This window comes from Microtus pennsylvanicus, chromosome 7, assembly GCF_037038515.1.
Source record: "Microtus pennsylvanicus isolate mMicPen1 chromosome 7, mMicPen1.hap1, whole genome shotgun sequence".
NCBI classification, from domain to species: domain Eukaryota; kingdom Metazoa; phylum Chordata; class Mammalia; order Rodentia; family Cricetidae; genus Microtus; species Microtus pennsylvanicus.
The window spans coordinates 124,152,574-124,174,977 of record NC_134585.1 but is presented as its reverse complement, the minus strand read 5'-3'; the positions used below and the strand labels follow the sequence as shown (position 1 = coordinate 124,174,977).

Here is a 22,404-nt window from a genome sequence, read left to right as displayed (position 1 = left end):
TCCCAGGCGTACCGCGCACCTTCGTTCCGCCTGGCATTCTCGCCTTTCCCGGTCGCTACAAGAGTTCAAGCCTAGGTACAGATAGGCTTTGTTTATTACCTAGCACTCTCCTCGAACTCTTCTGCCTGCAGCTTCCTTCGTGGGAGGTTGGCATTACACGTATGTACCATTGTGCCCAGCTCTTTTTTTTTAATTAATTAAAAGGTATGGGGGCGGGAGTGAGGAGGCGCGATTGGCTGGAAATTTAGATTACTCGTCTAACTACTTCAAGTCCAAGGTCTTATTCAGAACCTCACTAGCTTTATTTTCTGATTTCACTAGTCTGTGAGTGGCTTCACTTTTACATGTTACTCAAGACTCCTTACAGAATTGCTGGAGAAAATAAAATTTAGTCTTAAGCTGTTTGTTTGTTTGTTTTTAGTTGGCTTCTGTGTAAAGTTTTTCCGGCCCAATAAGCCTCTCTACCGACACAATAATCCAAATCAGACCAAATCAAACTGAATTAGAAAAAGCCTAGGTTTAATGGATATCAGGTCCCAGGTGGCCCTCGGGATACCTGCAGCGTTACCCTAGGCTTGGAGAGGGTGATGGGAGTCACCACGTCTGGGCCGCGTCAATCCTCTGCAAGGTGAGTAGTTCGAAGGCTGGCACAGTCTCCCTTGCCGATGTTGGTGAGGCTGAACCTCCACGGCGTGGCATAGAGGATGAGCCCACACGGGGGCATTGTGATTTCCAGTGTCCAAGTTGCTGGAAGATAGGGCATGGCCCCGTAGGTGGCAGAGGGCCAGGGCAATATCGTGCCAAATGGTCATTTAGGAGGATGGAAAAGTCAAGAGTTCCCTCTGGTGGCCACTGTGTCCCACTGTCAAGGTCATACTGAGGCCAACTCAGTGCATAGAGAAAGCCATTTGGGACAGACTGTACGGGACGTCCCAATTCATAAAGATTTTGTAAAAGGCAGCCTGGGGCGATAGAGAATCCAACTTCGAATTGCAAGAGCCCATTTTAGAAGTCTATGCCAAATCTTGGGACTCAAGCCTGTCGCAATGTGTCCACTATGACAAGGTTCTTGAGTCAAAAGGTGGGAAGTTGAGGGGGTTCATAAGAGATGTGTGGCAAATGACTCTATCCACGTAGTCCACCTCAGCAAGAACCGCCTCGCTGCTTGCGCTGGCACCTGGCACAGAACAGCCGGAAAATCGACAAACATAAATAAATGGTCCCTGGACCCTAGAAGCATGTACTCACAAAGGAGAACTCACCAAGACAAAGCTGATCTTAGCCTGGTGAAGTGTGCAACACGTGGGCCTGGGCCAGAGGGAAAACACCCACACACACACCATGGGACCTCCAAATGTTACGTATTTTCTAGCCCTACAAACCTCTGCCAAGGCAAATAATCTCAATAAGATCAAATCAGATCAAATTAAAATTACCCAGGTTTAAAGGGTGCCAGCACTCCCAGGTGGCCCCGGGAAAACACGGGGAGGGGGATAGGAAAACCAAAATGACCACCTGAGAGGAAAAGCAGAGACCACTGTTTATTCTCTGGGAGCAGTTTAAATAGCCTGTGGGAGTGGCTTGGCCCTCCCTGGGGAGAGGTCACCATTTGGCTAGTTTTCTAGGTGGAGTTTGGACTGAGGCAACTCCCAGAGGAGGGGGGTTTGGGGTGGAGTTCTTTGCCCAGTATTCCAAAAATGGATGCCAGGGGGCTGGGATGAAGCCCCTGACTCTTCGTATAAAGGTGCCAGGGAGCTGAGGTGATGTTTCTGACCAAACAGTCACCATTTGGCGGGCTTTCTTGGAGGTGGAGTCTGGACTGTGCAACTCCCAGAGGAGGGGACTTGGGGTGGAATGTTCCACCCTAAATATGTTAGAATGGATGCCAAGGGGCTGGGTGACACTTGCAACCAAGTAGGCTGGTTTTGTTTTTGAGTGTTTCTGGTGTGGGCAGGTGCACATGAACTCAGGGGCCCACAGGATCTCAGGCGGCCTAGGTTGCTCTTGAACTTTTGCTGCCAAAAATGTCTGATCCTCCTAATTTCACCTCCCACTTGCTGAGATACCAGGTCTGGGCCACAATGGCTGGCTCAAAGCTTGGTGATTCTGAAGACCAAAACACAACATGAAACATGTTTCTTTGACGTAGATAGTATGTTGACACGTGCCAGGTGCTGACATGAACTAGCTCAACTTCACAGCAAGTCTTTTATTCCCATTTCAAAGGCAAGAAATACGACCTGGCCTTTGCTGGAGAGGTTGTGGAGAAAGGGGTACACTCATCCATTGCTGGTGGGAATGCAAACTTGTGCAACCACTTTGGAAGTCAGTGTGGCGGTTTCTCAGGAAATTAGGGATCAACCTACCCCTGGACCCAGCAATACCACTCTTGGGAATATACCCAAGAGATGCCCTATCATACAACAAAAGTATATGCTGAACTATGTTCATAGCAGCATTGTTTGTAATAGCCAGAACCTGGGAACAACCTAGATGCCCTTCAATGGAAGAATGGATGAAGAAAGTATGGAATATATACATATTAGAGTACTACTCAGCAGTAAAAAACAATGACTTCTTGAATTTTGCATGGAAATGGACGGAAATAGGAAACACTATCCTGAGTGAGATAACCCAGACCCAAAAAGATGAACATGGGATGTACTCACTCATATTTGGTTTCTAGCCATAAATAAAGGACACTGAGCCTATAATTCGTGATCCTAGAGAAGCTAAATAAGAAGGTGAACCCAAAGAAAAACATATAGGCGTCCTCCTGAATATTAACCTTCATCATGCGATGAAAGGAGACAGAGACAGAGATCCACATTGGAGCACCGAACTACAACCCCAAGGTCCAAATCAGGAGCAGAAGGAGAGAGAGCATGAGCAAGGAACTCAGGGCCATGAGGGGTGCACCCACACACTGAGGCAATGGGGATGTTCTATCGGGAACTCACCAAGGCCAGCTGGACTGGGTCTGAAAAAGCATGGGATAAAACCGGACTCACTGAACATAGCGGACAATGAGGACTGCTGAGAAGTCAAGAACCATGGCACTGGGTTTTGATCCTACTGCACGTACTGGCATTGTGGGAGCCTAGGCTGTTTGGATGTTCACCTTACTAGACCTGGAAGGAGGTGGGAGGTCCTTGGACTCCCCACAGGGCAGGGAACCCTGATTGCTCTTTGGGCTGATGAGAGAAGGGGAGTTGACTGGGGGAGGGGGAAGGATATGGGAGGCGGTGGCGGGGAAGAGACAGAAATCTTTAATTAATAAATAAATTTTTAAAAAAACTAAAAAAAAAAAGAAAGAAAAAAGAAAAGAAATACGACAGCGGCAGTGAAGGTGGGTGCTGGGATCTGAGCAGGCAGACCTACAGTCTGAATGGAAGACAGGCAGACCTACAGTCTGAATGGAAGACAGGCAGACCTACAGTCTGAATGGAAGACAGGCAGACCTACAGTCTGAATGGAAGACAGGCAGACCTACAGTCTGAATGGAAGACAGGCAGACCTACAGTCTGAATGGAAGACAGGCAGACCTACAGTCTGAATGGAAGACTTATCCTCTATCACCCAGTTGCAGAAACATGTAAATGAGGGCTTATCCCTTCTGATTTCATCCCGATGAGCTGTGACTATAGAATGAGACAAAGTTTCCCACCCACAGACATGAGACAGCCAATGAGGGCTGTTTCCATGAAGGCAGTCCCTGAGTCCAGTCCTTTCTGTTCCTGCCCTGGAGCCTTTGGGTTTTCCTTTTGAAATCCAAATCAAGACTCACATGGATTGAGTCCCTGCTGAGCCCCAGAGGTTTTGCATCTATAATCCTTTTTAATCCTGCCAAACTCACAGTGGAGTTTTAGTCTATCATAGATAAGCATATTCAATCAGGTAACACAATCATGGTTGGTTACCTGACCCAACAACACACTCTTGTGTGGCAGACACTGTCATTTACCCCTTAAAACCCATTTTCCTCTCCTCCTTTGCTAGCAGATTTCCTGATTTTCATCTCTTTGTACAGCAAAACCCTACATTCTCTTGTTTCCCTCCAACTGGTAAGAATGGCCATAATTAAATCTTGACCACTTATGAACAGAAATGATGTCTATCCAACTTCCATAAAGTACTCCCAAAGGGGGAGGCTGTTATTTTGTTTGTTTTGGAGACAGAGTCTGACCATGAGCCCTGACTATTCTGGAGTTCACTCTGTAGACCAGGCTGGCCTCAAATCAAAAGATCACAGAGATCTGCCTGTCTCTGCCTCCCATGTGCTGAGATTAAGAGTGTGCACCACTATGCCTGACTTCATAGTGTACTTTTTTTTAGATTTATTTTGATTTTATGTGTATTGGTGTCTCACCTGCACGTATGTCAGATCCGCTGGAACTGGAGTCACAGACAGTTGTGAGCTGCATGTGGGTGCTGGGAATTGAACTCAGGACCTCTGGAAGAGCAGCCAGTGCTCTCAACCTCTGAGCCATCTCTCCAGCCCGTGGCCAGTGCTCTTAACCACGAGACATTTCTCCAGCCCCACTTCTTTTCTTATACTGGCTGGGATAAAGGTATGAGGCTTGTCTTAGGGTTACTACTGCTATGATGAAACATGACCAAAAATTAAGTTGAGGAGGAAAGGGTTCATTTGGCTCACACCTCCACGCCACACTCCATCCCCATCATCAAAGGAAGTCAGGTCAGGAACCCAAAGGGGCAGAAACCTGGAGACAGGAGCTGATGCAGAGGCCATGGAAGGTGCTGCTTACTGGCTTGCTCATCAGGACTTGTTCTTCCTGCTTTCCTATAAAACTCAGGACCACCAGCCCAGGGATGGCACCACCTACAATAGGCTGGGCCCTCCCCCCATGAATTAAGAAAATGCCCTGCACCTGGACCTAGTGAAGGCATTTTCTCAATTGAGGTTCCTTCTTTTCAAATAAGTCTAGCTTGTGTCAAGTTGACATAAATCTCTCCAGCACAGTGCTATCATTGGTGGAGCAGCTGACAGACCTCTCCAGCACGGGGGGGGGGGGGGGGGGGGTGGAGCAGCTGACAGACCTCTCCAGCACGGGGCGAGAGGTGGAGCAGCTGACAGAACCTATCCAGCACAGTGCTGTCATGGGTGGGGCAGCTTCTTTGTTCTCTCCCTATGGCCTCGTGCAGGTGCTTCATCACTGAGGTACTTCCCCAATCCCTGAAACAGTGATGAGGCAGAAACCCCATGCTAATGCAAGAGTTGGGGCATACAAATGTGTCCGCAGTTAAGAACCCTTGCTGCTGTTGCTTGGCAGTGGTGCACGTTTTTAATCACAGAACTCAGGAGGCAGAGGCCAGCAGATCTCTGTGAGTTCGAGGCCAGCTTGTCTACAAGAGCTAGTTTCAGGACAGTCAGACTACTGTCTCAAAAACATATAATCAATCAAACAAACAATATCAAAAGAAAAAAAAAAGAAACCAAGGACTGGAACACCCACCCAGCAAAGATAGGTGTAACGGCGTAAATGAATGCAGACAGATTGTAAAAATATATAGAGCTTTAATGGGGAAATAGACTTACAGAACCACCGTTCCCGCGGAGACCAGGAAAGCAGAAGAGAAGAGCGAGGAGGGAAGACTCCGCTTTTTTAAAGAGAGAGACCACACCCCAATGGGCTGGTATCTCAGCGGCTACTGGCTGGAGGAGTGGGAGGACCTCCCGCAGCAGATGGGCATTAACGCCTAGCATAGCCTTGACCATCCTGATGGGACTGCAAACTTGTGACTATAAAAGCCAGTGTGACGCTAGTGTAAATATAGAAATCAGCTATGCCACTCTCAGATACACACCCAAAGGGCTCTGCATCCCAGCACACGGACACTTGCTCATCCATGTTCACTGCTGCTCTACTCACAATAGCCAAGACATGGAAACAGCCAGGATGTCCATTAACAGATGAACGGATAATGAAAAGGTGGTAGATTTACACAATGGAATATTATTCAGCTGTTAAAATATGAAATTTGCAGGTAAATGAACAGAGCTAGAAGAAAATCATGTTGAATGAGGTGACCCAGACCCAAAAAGTCAAACATGGTAAGTCGTCTTAGTTAGGGTTTACTATTGCTGTGAAGAGACACCATGACCACAGCAACTCTTATAAAGAAAACACTTAGCTGAGGGTGCATTGCTTACAGTTGATCACGAAGGGAGCATGGCAGCGTGGTGCTGGAGTTGAGAGTGCCACGTCTTCCAGGCAACAGGAAAAACCCACCACCACAGTGATGTACTTCCTCTAACGAGACCACACCTCCTAATAGTACCACTCTCTTTGGGGTCACTTTCTTTCAAACCACCATATATGTGTTCTCTTATATGTGGGTGTTAGCTCTTAAGCCTTCAATAGGTATATCAGTGTAACCACAGAGGTTAGGTATAGAGTAAGGGACGAGGTGGGGGGAGGATCTTCTGGGAAGAATCCCCCAAGGAAGGGGAAATAGAATATATAGTAAGAGAGACTTCGGGGAGACAGGAACAGGAAGATCAAACAGAGCAGGAGAGAAAAAGGGAGAGACAGTAGGGAGGGACAAATGACACCAGGGGTCACCTGAGTAGTCACATAGAACCCAACTACAGCAGAAGCTTCTTCAATATAAACATATATGAAAGAAATCCAAATGGAATCCCCAGATAGTACGGAAGACAGAGCCCCAACAGACACCTTTGACCCCCAAATGAAACCTGTAGCACCAAGAGTGGGTTACATCTGACTGGCATTGAACTCAGAGATCTGCCTGCCTCTGCTTCCAGAGTGCTGGGATTAAAGGCTGCACCACCTCCACCCAGCCACCCAGCCATATTCTCCATGGTTTTATACAAACCCTAATGGTTACCTGTCACCCGCGATTTCCAGTTTGTTTCTCTTTATTTTTAGATTTATTTATTTTATTGTATGTCTGTGACTTCCATGTGTGCCTGGTGCCCTCAGGTCAGAAGATGGCCTTGGTTCCCTAGAGTTCTGGATAGTTGTGATCCACCATGTGGGTCCTCTAGAAGAACAATGAATGCTCTTAACCGTCCCCCCCACCCCTCCGCACCCCAGTACCCCCAGTTTGCAAGTGGAGAGCCAGATTACTCTAGGTGCTTAGGGTCTGAATCACTTTGCATGTGATTCAGCAGCAGCTGTTTTGAAGTGTCTAACCTTGGCCTGCAGCAGTGCTGGAGTAATTGCTTGCTCACTTAGCATGCGCCCTGTTAGGCTCTCAGTCCCTGACTACAATAAGGAAAGTGACTTAGTTTGAATGCGTCTTTGTAGGACACAGATTCCTTCCACACGTCGGCCCTGGATTCACACTTTACACTAACTCCCAGCAGCCTGCGGGTCAGCTCAGGTGGGGGTGGGTCTGCTCGGCTGGTTGCACCACTGAGTCTGTCTCAGGGACTGTTCGTGTGACTGGAAGTTTAACCCTTGGCCTTTGAGCCTCCTTTCCCTCATCTTTGTTTTGTTGTTAGATTTTTGTTTTGTTCTGCATTTTTTTTTTGAGACAAAATCTCACTATATAGCCCTGGCTGGCCTGGAACTTGCTATGTAAACCAGGCTAGCCTCAAACTCACAGACATCTGCTGGTCTTGGCCTCCCTAGTGTTGTGGAATAAAACATTTGTTTAACTACGTAAAGATGTGTTGCTGTTTTACCTTGTCTACCCAAGGCACCTGATTGGTCTAATAAAAAGCTGAATTGTCAGAGCTAGCAAGTAGAGGGAAAGGCGGGGCTGGTGGGCGGACAGACAGACGTGGTGGAAGTAGAAAGCAGGACAGATTGTATGCAGATGAGGTAAATGAGCCTCAGGCAGCACATAGATCAACAGAAGTGGCTTAGTTTAAGTTAAAAAGAAAAAAAGCTAGCTAGAAACAAGCCTAAGCTATGACCAAACATTCATAACTAATAAGTCTCCGTGTCATGATTTGGGGGCTGGTGGTCCAAGAAAGCCTGCTACACGTTAGTTGTTCTGTTATTTTTTAAGATAAATCTCACTATGTAGTCCAGGCTGGTCTTCAAGGGGTGATCGTCCTGCCTCCTTCTGAGTGCTGGGATCATGCCAACTCTCTTTCCCTCACATGCTCCTGGGAGGAGATACCTGTAAGTGCTTAGGCTGTGGTGTAGGCCTGATAAATCTCACATCATTATTGCCGCTATGACCTGGGGTGTCCTGCAGGGGGCAGTAGTGGAGTGTCTGTTCTTTCATCTATGGCATTCCTATCTCCCACACAGAAAAGGAGACTCGGAGGTCAGTGGTCCCAAAGTCAGCTGAGCTAGGGAGTCACTTTTAGAACTGACAAAGGCCTTAGTAGTTCTGACACCCTAATCCAGAAAAGCAAGGGTCGGTGTCTACCAACCATTTATAGTTATAGACTCCCCAGGAGGAGCAAAGAGAAACAGACCTCGGTCTGCCTGCTCAGGAATGCTCCTTCCCCAAAGCCCCTAAATGCATATATTGAGAAGTTCCTGCTGGGGTAAGACCTGTGGTCAGCAGGCGCAGGTCACATGATCATGTAGAAGCCAGAATGGCTGCATGTCCTCTGAGGGTTCCTTCTGAGGGTTTCCTTGGTCCACATGGATGGCCTGACAGAGGCAGAGGGGCCTGCCATGGGGCAATGGGGAAGCACAGGAGGCAGGCTCCCTGTGTGCAGCATCAGGACTCTGCTTTTCCCAGGCCTGCAGGCAGGCCGTGCAGGAGCCAGGGATGCCGCCAAACACGGGAGCCTTTCTCCTCTCAACCTTACAACCACACACAAGTTATCCTTTTCTTGTGCGGTCCATCCCCCAGCCTCCACCCCTCCTCTAGGAACCTACCTATCGACTTGGAGCTTGTGGGGTGCTCTGATGATGGGGTGTTCCACTCCACTGGGACTGAGGCCTCCAGATGGAAGATGAACTGTGGCCCCTAAGCCTGGTGGAGGGGGTCAGATACATTTATTCCAGCCTCATCATGACCAGGACAGCACAGTGGGAGAGAGGAGGCAGGCTGGGGTCAAGCGGGGTAGATGTCCAGGCATGAATCGGTCACTTCATGAAGGATGCCTTGTAAGGACCAGATGCTTGATAAACACGGGCTGTCTACTGACAGCGGTATAGGCTCCTGTGTCAGAAGGGAGCACACTGAAAAGAACATATCAGTTGTTCAAGCCAGCTCACCAAGTAGTAAGGCCTTTGGGACAGTCTAATAAGAAGCAAGGCCCAGCATGGTACCTGACATGGAACAGTATCGACTGAGGTTTCTGTCCCACCCTGTCCTGCAGTCGTTCAGTCCCAAAGAAACACACAGAGGTCCACATTAATCATAAACTGGTTGACCCATTAGCTCAGGCTTCTTATTAACTCTTATAACTTATATTAGCCCATAATTCTTGTCTGTGTTAGCCACGTGGCTTGGTATCTTTGTCAGTGAGGCAGTCACATCTCGTGTCCTCTGCATCTGGGTGATGACTGCAGGCTGACTCTTTCTCTTCCCAGAATCCTCCTGTTCTCATTGCCCTGCTTCTACTTCCTGCCTGGTCGCCCCGCCTATACTTCCTGCCTGGCAACTGGCCAATCAGCATTTTATTAAACAAGTGCAAGAAACCAATGTTTACAGGGTAAAAGCATTGTCCCCCAGCAGAGTGGGCTCTCCATCCTAAGGTGTTAGGAAATGAAAGCCAGAGGGCAGGAGGGAACACACATCTGGGCAGGGCTTGGGGGAGATGGACCAGGCCCTGGGGAGACAAGCAGAGATGTGGAAAGGCTGCTGCAGGGGTCAGCAACCTGGGGAGCCAGGGGATGGGTGGCAGGCCTGGGTGGGGGCACCAAGAGAGAGAGTTCTGACTGCAGGAGTGGGCCGTGTTTTTCCCACTCCCTCCACTCACGGTCCTGTCTCTGAGGTTCTGCCAAAGGGTCATGTTCACCAGCCCCTCCACCTCTTTCTCCTCATAGCCCTCTTCCAGCTCTTCGTCTTCCCACCTACCGAAAGGTTTTCAGGGACAGAGAACTGAATGTGACCCGGCTGTGGGACAGCCCAGTGGTCAGCTCTCCACCTCTGGCCAGCAAACCCTTGCACTTGGCCTGAGCCTTCCCGGAGCCGAGGGCTAGGGGAAGTACAGACTTTGGCATGGAAAAACATCACTACGTGGCTGTCACACTGTCCTTCCAGCTGCCTTCAGGGAGCCACAACATCCCGGCCACAGACCTACTTGCTGGAGACAGCCCAGGGGGGTTCTGAGATCAAATTCTGACATGAGTCCTTTGATCTATAAAGGCCCACCTACTAAATCTTATGAGACAAACCAGGCTTGCTGACTGAACCATAACCTGACCACTACCCCGTCATGCCTGAAGCCCTCTGGTACTGTCAGAGTTGGTGAAAGACCTTAACTGGAGCCCAAGTCTTTTGACTTTTAATCCAAGCCCCTGCCTATTCCAGGATGACTACCTCTGCCCCCCAGTGTGGTAACTGAATTTAGGGCCTCTGTTGTGGGAAATCTGATCACACTGTAAACGCTAAGCTTGCATTTGCATTAATTAAATAAAATCAACCTTGGGTAAGGAGGCTGAGTTATCAACTAGTTGACAGAAATCAGAGAGTCATAGGGTATCTGTGAGACAATAGAGAGGTAGGTGCACAGGAAGTAGTAGGGAGGGATTTCCGCTTTGGTGAGCAGAAGGATGCTCCAGGCAGAGAGGTCAGTTCTTGGGGTGGGGAGTTTCCTAGGGAGAAAAGCATTTGGAGGACCTGTGGAGGGAAACCCATCAACAATTCAGCTCCTGGGGCTTTCTTGGAGCACCACCCCCTCCTGTGGCCATTTCGGGAACTGCACCCAATGACCGATTCCCAAGTCTTTGCACCCAATGGATTTATCACTCAGTCAGTGTAAGCTGTTGTGGTACAGCCCTTGTGCAGACACAATCTCCTCCCACCTCCCTGCCCCACCCCCACAACCTGATATACATACATCCTTCCTGCAAACCCAAAGGCAGATGAACACAGGAGCAGTTAAATGTAACATCCCAGCATTCTTTCTGGGCAACTTGCTCCCACTTCCTGGTCTCAGGTGTCATATTACCAGGATATGAGCCTGGGCTAGCCTCTCCTGAGCCAAAAAGGCCCTCCTGGCACCCACCAGCCTGGCCACAAGCCGCTCCTGCACAGAACCTGGTTCATGCTGGGGAAAGGGGAAAGTGGGGGAGTGAGAATGGACTGGGCTGTGCAATCCGCAGGAGGAGGAAGGGGACAGAAAGAGAGTGCAAGAACTCCGGTTGCCTTTTTTTTTTTTTTTTGTGCCCTGACCCCATGCCCTTGAGTCCCGAGCCCTGAACTGTGGACAGACTGCCTCTTCCTCCAAGTAACAGCCCAGGACCTGGAATGGATGGTGTTTCTAGTGAGGTAGGGCAAGGAACAAAGGCCGCGGGGGCAGCCAGAGACAGTTTCTGGATGTGTAGAGCAGGAAGAGCCGGGGCCATCATGGAAGGTCTCACCTGACACTGGGCCAGCGCTCTCTTACAGTATTTCACGGCCTGGTCATGTTGTCCGAGTCTGGCAGAAGCTTCCCCAAGGCCGTCACAGGCCTGCCCTGTCCCTTCATGTCCCTAACGAGGAGAGGTTGAAAGATCGTTTCGTGTTCCCTGTTCCACAAACCCTTCCAGCATGTGCACCCTGTCTTTGCCGCCCCCTACCCCAGTTCCAAACTAACCCTCCCATTCTTACCAGTCTCTTGGACAGCCGCAGGACATGGAAATAGCTGTCCCAAGCAGCCCTGTGGTCTTCCAGTTGGCTCAGTGAGAATGCCAGGCCGCCCAAGCTCCGACGACCCTGAAACCAGAACGTATCCATTTGTATAGGGGCTTGGCTGCTGGGGCAAGGGAGGTCCCAGGTTCCTAGAGCCCAGCCTCAGTACCGCTAGGTGACCCATGCTCAGTACCCCTAGGTGACCCACAAAGGCCTAGGCTGTCCGGGTTTAGCCTCTCTCACCTCAAGCATTTACCCCAAATGCCTCCCTGGCCAGTCAAAGTTAGATTGATATTTGAAACAAACAACAACAATAACAAAACCAACATAAAACCACTTCTTACTATGTAGGACCTAATGGTGTAATTCACAGAAATCTGTCTCTACTTCTAGAGTGTTAGGGTTGAAGCAGCGATTTTCCACCATATCCTGCAAGGAAAAAAAAAAATCTATTTAGGGAGGCACCCAGGTCATATTTACAGTCCCACTTACGTGGTGTGGAGGCTGGGTTTAATTTTTTATTTGTTTGTTTTTGTAGTGCCTGGAATGGAATCCAGGGCCCTGTGTATGCCAAGCAAGCACATTACCACCAGGCTACACCCCCGCTATCTATTGTTTTAATTTCTCCACATTTATTTTGTAGGTGTGTGTGCACGGGTGGAAGTCCGAGGACAACTTCCGGGAATAGGTGCTCCCATAGGTGCTCCCTTCCTCAGCGTGGGCCCGGGGGAGTGCACTCAGGCTGCTGCTTCCCTGCTGAGTCACCTCACCAGCCCCTCATAGTCCCATGTTTTGTTTTTTTAAGATTTACTTATTTATTATGCATACAATGTTCTGTCTGCATGTGTGCTTGCAGGGCAGAAGAGGGCACCAGATCTCAGTACAGATGGTTGTGAGCCACCATGTGGTTGCTGGGAATTGAACTTGGGACCTCTGGAAGAGCAGCCAGTGCTCTTAACCTCTGAGCCATCTCTCCAGCCCTCATAGTTCCATGTTTATGTGTAGAATCTGAAACTCAGAGATAGGAAGTCACACTCAATGGAGGAGATTCAGGGCGGCACTTCTGGTCTCTTAACCTCCAGGCCGCTGAGCACACAACCTTCTGCTCTGTCCTTTCTCCCATCTCAGGTAGTCCCAGAAGGTCCCAAAGATCAATCTACCCAAGGCTACTGGGTGTGCAGCTGTACAGATATGGCACCCAATTCACTGCTCCAGGTTGCCAGTCCCCTCCAAACCCTAGGGCACCACCAGGCCCATTAGAAACTTACTCTTTTTCTTTGTCGACAGATACCATGTACCCCAAGCTGGCCTTGGGTCTGATGTGTAGCCAAGGACAATTTTAGGCTTCTGCCTCTCTTGCCTCCACCTACTGAGTGCCAATATTACAGACAGACACCACCACACTCGGTGTATGGAGTTCTGGGAATCAGTTCAGGGCTTTGTGCATGCCAGGCAAGCGTTCCGGCTGTACATATTCCCAGTCCTGAACCCTCTTCTTAACCCTTTACTCTTGGCCCCACTCTCCGGTCCTAGACACCCACCATACAGCTTGGCCGCCTTGGCTTCTTGATAGTGGCCAAGGACATTGCAGGTCACTCCAAGGTTCTGAAACACTGTTGCCTGGTCTGCTGGCTGTTGACACCAGGGTAGGGCCTGCAGGAAGGCCTCTACTGCCAGAGGAAACAGTTGAAGTTGGAAGTGAGCCATGCCTAGGAGCATAGTGAGCAGCCCTGGAGAGCACAGTCACTGACAGTCAAATGAGCCATGATGAAGGCTACACAGGTCCACTCCTGACCTGCTCCTCCAGCCTCCGGTTCCCTCCCAGCACTCAGGGCACCTCCTCAGACCCCACACCTTCCTTACTAAGGCTCACCTAGCAGGCCCTGAGCAGTGCTCTGGTCAGCATCAGCATCAGCTCACAGTGCTCCCCCATCAGTGCTCTGGTCAGCATCAGCATCAGCTCACAGTGCTCCCCCATCAGTGCTCTGGTCAGCATCAGCATCAGCTCACAGTGCTCCTCCATCAGTGCTCTGGTCAGCATCAGCATCAGCTCATAGTGATCCTCCAGAGCATGCATCACCTGCAGCGCCTCACTCAACCCACGTTGCCCACTGCTCAGCATGCATCTTACGGCAGCCACCTGAGCCAGGGCTGCATCCCAGTGCTGGCCTGCATGAGCATAGGCCTGGCTTGCTTCCTGTAAACTGCAGGCTGCTTGTTTAGGCCATCCCAGGGCCTGACAGCACGCTCCCATTTTTGCCTGTGTTTCCCCATGGTCACCCTGGGTCTGGTAATGGCCCAGAGCCCTATGGTACCAGTCCAAAGCTTGGGTCAGTTCACCAAGCGCCTGATAAGCCAAAGCCACATTGAAGCACTGGTCAGCACGACACCAGCTTTGGACTTCTCTTCAGGATGGGCTCTCAGAAGTAGCTCAAGTCCTATGACCGGAGGCAGCACCCAGATTGAAGGCGCAGGCTTGAAGAACAGAGCTGTCTCTGGAAGATGGGACCTTGGAGGCTAGCAGGAAGGTCTTCTGGAAGCTGCCCAAGGCCTCCTGAACCTGACCAGCCTGCAGAGCTATGAGGCCAGCCCTGGTGAGGGTCTGGACATTGGTTTCTTGCTGCAGCCACTTTCTTTTCTCCTTTTTCTTCCCACAGTTTGACGATTTGGGCACAGGCTCAAGCTTTGGGTGGCTGTCCTTGGGGACAGGGGAAGACCTAGGGTTGACACCAGAGAACAGAGGGGTCAGCGTGTCAGCCTCTGCTCCCCCCTCTACCCTTCCAGTAGGATCCCTTAAAGGAAATTTGGGTCTACCTCTGACCTCAGGGGACTAAGAAGTTCTCCGGACTCTTACCTTGCCTCCTGTGTCACACTGGGCAGCATTCTGTCTCCCATTTTTCATAGAACTCTTCCTCTGTCCTTTGTCAGAGCTTCAGTGCTCAGACCCCTTCTGTGAATTAATCCCCCTTGCTACACAAACCAAACACCAAACAAGCAAAGGTCCCGACAAACTTCTGTAATTTCATAGGCCTTTTCTCCCCAGTCTTCCACCAACCCCAACCCCCAGTTCTGAGGATTGAACCCAGAATTCAGGACAAGCACTCTGCCGCTGAGCTGCGCCACTGGCCCCATTTATCACATAGGGTTAGCAAGGGTGACTCTCTTGTCTTCTTCTAGCCTGGGAACACATGGAACAACTAGATTTCAATGAAAGTTTACTAAAAGGGGCTGGAGCAATGGCCCAGCAGTGAAAAGCACTTGCTGCTCTTGCAGAGGGCTCGAGTTTGGTTCTCAGCACCCACATGATGACTAACAACTGCTTATAGGAACAAAACAAAGACTCAATGAGACAAAGAGTTGGTTCTTCGAGAAAAATCAACAAAATAAACCTTTATCCAAACTAACCAAAAGGCAGAGAGAGAATATTCAAATTAACAAAATCATAAATGAAAAGGGGGACATAACAACAGACATGGAGGAAAAACAGAGAATCACCAGGTCATAGTTTGAAAACCTGTACTCCACAAAATTGGAAAACTTAAAGGAAATGGACAACTTTCTAGATAAATATCACTTACCAAAATTAAATCAAGACCAGATAAGCAAATTAAACAGACCTATAACTTCTGAAGAAATAGAAACAGGGGGGCTGGAGAGATGGCTCAGAGGTTAAGAGCACTGACTGCTCTTCCAGAGGTCCTGAGTTCAATTTCCAGCAACCACACGGTGGCTCACAACCATCTGTACTGAGATCTGGCACCCGCCTCTGGCGTTCGGGCATACATGGAGGCAGAATGTTGTATACATAATAAATAAATCTTTTTTTAAAAAAAGAGAAAGAAATAGAAACAGTCATCAAAAGTCTCCCAACCAAAAAAGCCCAGGACCAGATGGTTTCAGCTCAGAATTCTACAAGACTTTCAAAGAAGAACTAATACCAATACTCCTCAAATTATTCCATACAATAAAAACAGAAGGAACATTGCCAAACTCTTTTTATGAGGCTACAATTATCCTGATACCCAAACCACAGAAAGACATTACTAAGAAAGAGAATTACAGACCAATATCATTCATAAAAATTGATGCAAATACTCAATAAAATACTGGCAAATCAAATCCAAAAACACATCAGAACCATCACCATGATCAAGTCGGCTTCATCCCACAGATGCAGGGATGGTTCAACATACAAAAATCTGTCAATGCAATCCACCATATAAACAAGCTGAAAAATAAAAACCACATGATCATCTCATTAGATGCCAAAAAAGCTTTTGACAAAATACAACATCCCTTCATGATAAAGGTCTTGAAGAGAGCAGCGATACAAGGAACATACCTAAACATAATGAAGGCAATATACAGCAAGCCAACAGCCAACATCAAACTAAATGGAGAGAAACTCCCAACGATTCCACTGAAATCAGGAACAAGACAAGGTTGTCCACTCTCTCCATTTCTATTCAATATAGTTCTTGAGGTCCTAGCTAGAGCAATAAGACACCAAAAGGATATCAAAGGGATACAAATTGGAAAAGAAGAAGTCAAACTCTCACTGTTTGCTGATGGTATGATAGTTTACATAAGTGATCCTAAAAATTCTACCAAGGAACTTCTACAACTCATAAACACTTTCAACAATGTAGCAGGGCACAACATTAACTCAAAAAAATCAGTAGCCCTGCTGTACACAGATGATAAAAGGGCTGAGGAAGAAATCAGAGAATGAACACCCTTCACAATAGCCACAAATAGCATAAAATATCTTGGAGTAATTCTAACCAAACAAGGGGAAGACTTGTATGAAAAGAACTTTAAATCTTTGAAGAAAGAAATTGAAGAAGACATCAGAAAGTGGAAAGACCTCCCATGCTCTTGGGTAGGCAAAATTAATATAGTAAAAATGGCAATCTTACCGAAAGCAATCTACAGATTCAACGCAATGCCCATCAAAATCCCAGCAAAATTCTTCACAGACCTTGAAAGAATGGTACTCAAGTTTATTTTGAAAAGCAAAAAACCCAGGGTAGCCAAAACAATCCTGGGCAATAAAAGAACTTCTGGAGGCATTACAATCCCTGACTTCACACTCTACTACAGAGCTACAGTACTGAAAACAGCCTGGTATTGGCATAAGAACAGACAGGAGGACCAATGGAACTGAATAAAAGACTCGGATATTAATCCACACCCCTTTAAACACCTGATTTTTGACAAAAAAATATCAAATGGAAAATTTTTTTAGCAAATGGTGCTGGCATAACTGGATATCAACATGTAGAAAAATGAAAATAGAACCATATCTATCACCATGCACAAAACTCAAGTCCAAATGGATCAAAGAACTAACATAAAGCCAGCCACACTGAACCTTACAGAAGAGAAAGTGGGAAGTACACTTGAACGCATTGACACAGGAGACCACTTCCTAAATATAACCGCAGCAGCACAGACCCTGAGAGAAACAATTAATAAATGGGACCTCCTGAAACTGAAAAGCTTCTGTAAAGCAAAGGACACAGACAACAAGACAAAACAACAGCCCACAGAACGGGAAAAAATCTTCACTAACCCCACATCAGAGTCTTATCTCCAAAATATACAAAGAACTCAAGAAATTGGACACCAAAAGATCACGTAATCCAATAAAAAAAATGGAGTACAGATCTAAACAGAGAGCTCTCAACAGAGGAATCTAAAATGGCTGAAAGACACTTAAGGAAATGTTCAACATCCTTAGTCATCAGAGAAATGCAAATCAAAACAACCCTGACATTCCATCTTACACCTGTAAGAATGGCCAAGATCAAAAACACTGATGACAACTTATGCTGGAGAGGTTGTGGGGAAAAAGGGAACACTTCTGCATTGCTGGTGGGAATGCAATCTGGTACAACCCCTTTGGATGTCAGTGTGGCGATTTCTCAGACAAGTAGGAAACAACCTTCCTCAAGACCCACTAATACCACTTTTGGGTATATATCCAAAGGATGCTCAATCGTGCTACAAGGACATGTGCTCAACTATGTTCATAGCAGCTTTGTTTGTCATAGCCAGAACCTGGAAACAACCTAAATGCCCCTCCACCGAAGAATGGATGAGGAAAATGTGGTACATTTACACAATGGAGTACTACACAGCAGAAAAAAATAATAACAGCTTGAATTTTGCAGGAAAATGGATGGAGCTAGAAAACATTATTTTGAGTGAGGTAGTTCAGACACAGAAAGACAATTATTACATGTACTCACTCATAGGTGGTTTTTAAACATAAAGCAAAGAAAGCCAGCCTACAAACCACAATCCCAGAGAACTTAGACAACAATGCAGAGACTAAGAGAGACTTACATAGATCTAATCTACATGGAAAGTAGAAAGTAGAAAAAGACAAGATCTCTTGAGTAAATTGGGAGGTCCATGGGGACCTTGGGGAGGGGGTGTTGAAGAGGGAAGGGGTGAGCCAGGAAGGGGAGCAGAGAAAAATATAGAGCTCAATAAATATCATGGGAAAAAAAGATAATAAAAAATGTATCACAATGAAAAAAAATAAAGCCAACAGTAGACAAGAGGGGGGCTCCCTACAGTAAAGAAACATCTCACAACTAAGGAAACAATCAGCTCTGGGAAACCCCAGAATTGGCAAGAATCTTTCCAGCTAAGACATAGGGCTAATATCCATAATATACAAAGAATTCAAAAAACAAGAGTCAAAAAACCAAATGACCCTTTCAAGAAATGGACCTGGAACTTGAATAGAGAGTTCTAAAAAGAAAAAAAATAATTGTCTAGGAAATATTCCCAAAATTGTTCTTTCTCCCTAGTAATCAAGGAAATGCAAATCAAATCAACTTTGAGATTTAATCTTACCCCAGTCACAATGGCTAATATCAACTGTGGGGGCTAGCCATGAAAAGCTAAGTACTGACAGGTCAGCCAAAGGAAGTTATTTATGTCCAACCATTATCACCTGCCAGAGTAGAACTCAGCCCTCATAAATTTAATAAGAGGCCAGAGTCTCAGTAGTTTACCCCGAAGCAGGGTTGCAGGAAGAACCATAAACTGAGATAACCAGACCACTACACAGGAGCAGACCTTTCAAAGGAAATGCCTGACATTCCAACTGCTGTAGATAGGATCACCTGCCAGCACACCTCACCAGGACACCCCTAGACAAATGTCAGCTGATCAGGGGTCCTGAACCTCAGAGACCTCTCACCCCCACCTTTACTATTATAAAAACCCAACTCTAACTGAGCTCGGGGCTCTCCAGTTATTCCAATACGTTGGACATGCGGAGAGACCGAGTTTGCAAACTTGATTAAAATAAAGGCTCTTGGCTTTTACATATGGGGCTCGGTTTCCTTGTTGGCTTTTGTGGGGACCCACGGATTTGGGCATAACATCAACAACACAACCGACAACCAGTGCTGGAGAGGGAAAAGAGAATCCTCATTCACTGTTGGGATTGGAAACTGGTCACTCTGGAAATCAGCATGGGAGTTCTCACAAAGCTAAAATTAAGTCTACTGTATGACTGGGCCATACAACTCCTTGGCATGTGCCCACATGACTCGACATCACACTCCACAGCCGTGTGCACTGCTCTGTTTACAATAGCTGGGAAATGGAACAACCTCACAATAACAATGTGGTACACACACACTGTGGAACACACACCACTACTCAGCAGTGAAGAAACATAAAATCATGAATTTTTCACATAAATGGATAGAACAAGAAAAGATCTTATTGAGGGAGGTAGCTGTGACCCAGAAGGACAAACACAGCATGTTCTCTCTCACCAGAGGTTCCCGGCTCCAAACCTTCAGATGTGAGAACACAGCCTGAAATGACCGCAGACACCTGGAAAGGAAACAGGACCATTGCCAGGATGGGGGTGGGGATACCGGGGTTGAGGAACAACAGAGAGGGGAACAGCAGTGTACAAGTGACCTGGCCAGGGGCTCTTTAGGGATGGGGCATTAAATACACAAGAAGGTTTGGGAAGAGGCCCAGGGGATACTGTGGAAGAAGGGGTAGAAATGTTGTAAGAACCAGAAGTTCAGAGAGTTTTCTGGCAGATTGTGTCTTCTAGGAATGCCAGAAGCTACACCCATAAAAGCTCACCGATATAACTAAGCAAACATGAGCTGAACAAGGAGACTCCAACGGGCATGCCAGAATGAATAGGGGAAAGCCCCTGAGGGCTCGCCCTTGTACAAAGAACCGTAGGCAACCGAAGAGGGCTGAGAGCAAGAGACGGCCTCTCTCTCTCTATATATATATATATATATGAAGAGAGAAAGGATTTGTATTAGCTCATAGTTCATCATGGTATGAAGCCAGAGCAACAGGAGCTTAAAGTAGCTGCATCTCCAGTCAGGAAACAGTGAGGGACAGATGCAATGCTTTCTGCTCAACTTCACTTTAAATAGTCTGGGATCTCCTGTCCAGGGAATGGTACTTCCCACAGTTTAAGAAGGTCCTCCCACGTAAATGACCATAATAAAATACCCACACACACACAGGTGTGCCTAGAGGCCTAGCTTCCAGGTGATGCTGCCAAGTTGACAATTAGTAACAACCATCATAAAGCCTTTTCAAATATCTGCTGTGAGGCTTGAGTCCTGCCTGTCCACGCAGCTTGTGTGGCCTGAGGGGAAGGGAGAAGGGAGAAATGCAGGTCAGAGAAGCAAGCACACACCGTGCCCACCCCCTTTCTCACTATAGATGTTATCTTTGTCTTCATTAGTGAAGCCATCTTATCTGTCCCCTGCAACACTGAAGCAGCTTCCCAGTTAGTCTGTACCCAGTCTCACTGTCTCCAAGCCCTGGCTGTCATCTTCTCTAAAGCCTAAAACCGCTCTGACCTGCATCTAATGGGCGGGGAGTTGCTCACCAGCCCTGGTTTCAGTGCCGTGGCAAGGTACCTGAGGTGTGTGGGACGTATCCTTCTCCCTGAGACCTTTCCTCCCCATCACTAAGATAAGTTCAGTGTCCCTAATATTCTTGCACATTCTACTGCCACTGTGTGGAATGCCCCTCTCCTTTAAGCTGTAAAGTCTTCCATTTTCAACTTGGATTATCAGGCGCCAGAGGCTCAGCTCTACGCTGCCACCTGGAGCTGCCTGAGTTCTTTTCAGAATCCGCTACAGGTAAAGCCAGGGTTCTGATCTTGCTGCAGAAAGGAAATTGCAGGACAAGTCAGAATGAAACAGAATTGGAGTTTTATTAATAAGAGTTCTGAACACAGATGTAAGCACATCTGATAATAGGGGAAAAGAGAGCACCCACCCAAACATGGGGGTAGGCTTCTGCGTGAGTCATGCTTTTTGTGTCTTTGTAATAACCATAGATCAGATTTCGGTGTCGTCTGAAGTTACATCTGAGAAGGTTGCCAAGGAGCTTAAATAGGCTGGTTGTCAAGGTGCACAGGACAAAGTCACATAGGGAAGGGAAAGCCATAGGCAGACATGAAGATTGCACAAGACAGTTGAACCATGTTTTTTACTGTAAACAATGATCATATTCTTATTTGCCAGATTCCCAGGAAAGGGGCTTGGCATTTGTGGGAGGGGCTGCCCAGAGCACTGCTCTGTGGGAACCTGCAGAAGTAAGCCTGCCAGCAGGCAAATATGCCTGTTGTCTTGTACGGCAGAACCTTCAAAGGGCACACTCTTTATTCCCAGGTTCTGGGCTCCAGGTCAAGATAATGTAGCTGACTTAGATGCCCCTTAAAATTCAGCAGTTACCAAAGGCGCCACAGGATGGGATCCTTAAGGGACCTGGGGAACCCTTGGGCTTTCATTCCACACTGCAGGGAATCTCTGGAAAAGGAAGAGTAAGGCCCATGGGAAGATGCACATGTGCTTAGGTCTTAGTTGTCTTTCACTGTGATTTTGACGTTTTCCTTTTGGCAATTTCATATGTGTTGTAATCATGTCCACTCTTCATATTGTATCATTCTTACGTGAAATATTTCTGTATAAAAAGAATATTATCTTTCTAGGTAGTCATCTCACCAGTTTTGTAAGTAGTGTGGACAGTCTTTTCTTACAGGTTCTGTGTAGGACCCAGCCTTGACAGGCTCAATAGAGGCCTGGAGACCACCCAGGCACCACCCAGGAACAGATCATCCAAAGGAAATTCCTAACGTTCCACCTGTTGTAGATAGGATCACCTGCCAGCACACACCCAAAGCTTTTCACCAGGACACCCCTAGACAAAAGTCATCCAATCAGGGGTCCTGAACCTTAGAAATCCCTCACCCCCACCTGCTACTATAAAAGCCCAACCCTAACTGAAATTTGCAAACTTGGGTAAGAATATAGGCTCTTTGCTTTTACATACAGGACTTGGCCTTCTGGTTGGTTTTGGGGGGGACTCTGTGATCTGAGCATAGCATTATGTATTTTTATTTTATGTGCATTGGAGTTTTGCCTGCGAATGTGTCTGTGTGAGGGTATCAGATCCCCTGGTGCTGGAATTACATATGGTTGTGAGCTGCCGTGTGGATGCTCGGGGTTGAATCCAGATCCTCAGGAAGAGCAGGTAGTGGTCTTAACGCCGACTTAACTCTCAGCTGGTGAGAGATCTCACCCAGACTCCAGGGGCCCTTTACTCTTTTGGCTCCCACAGAGGCTTATGTTTAAGCCTGGCTTG

The 22,404-nt window shown here is 47.4% G+C and overlaps 1 protein-coding gene across 1 annotated transcript; it reads right to left on the bottom strand.

The window, feature by feature from the left end:
* Positions 1-613: 613 nt before the first annotated feature.
* Positions 614-14,622, bottom strand: Ttc24 (tetratricopeptide repeat domain 24). The gene is given in 14 exon segments (XM_075979211.1): positions 614-747; positions 4,660-4,724; positions 8,835-8,931; positions 9,884-9,907; positions 9,910-9,977; positions 10,086-10,102; positions 11,078-11,176; positions 11,490-11,600; positions 11,719-11,863; positions 13,286-13,469; positions 13,660-14,136; positions 14,139-14,188; positions 14,190-14,391; positions 14,595-14,622. Coding segments are annotated over 14 exon segments (1,701 nt in total).
* Positions 14,623-22,404: the final 7,782 nt, after the last annotated feature.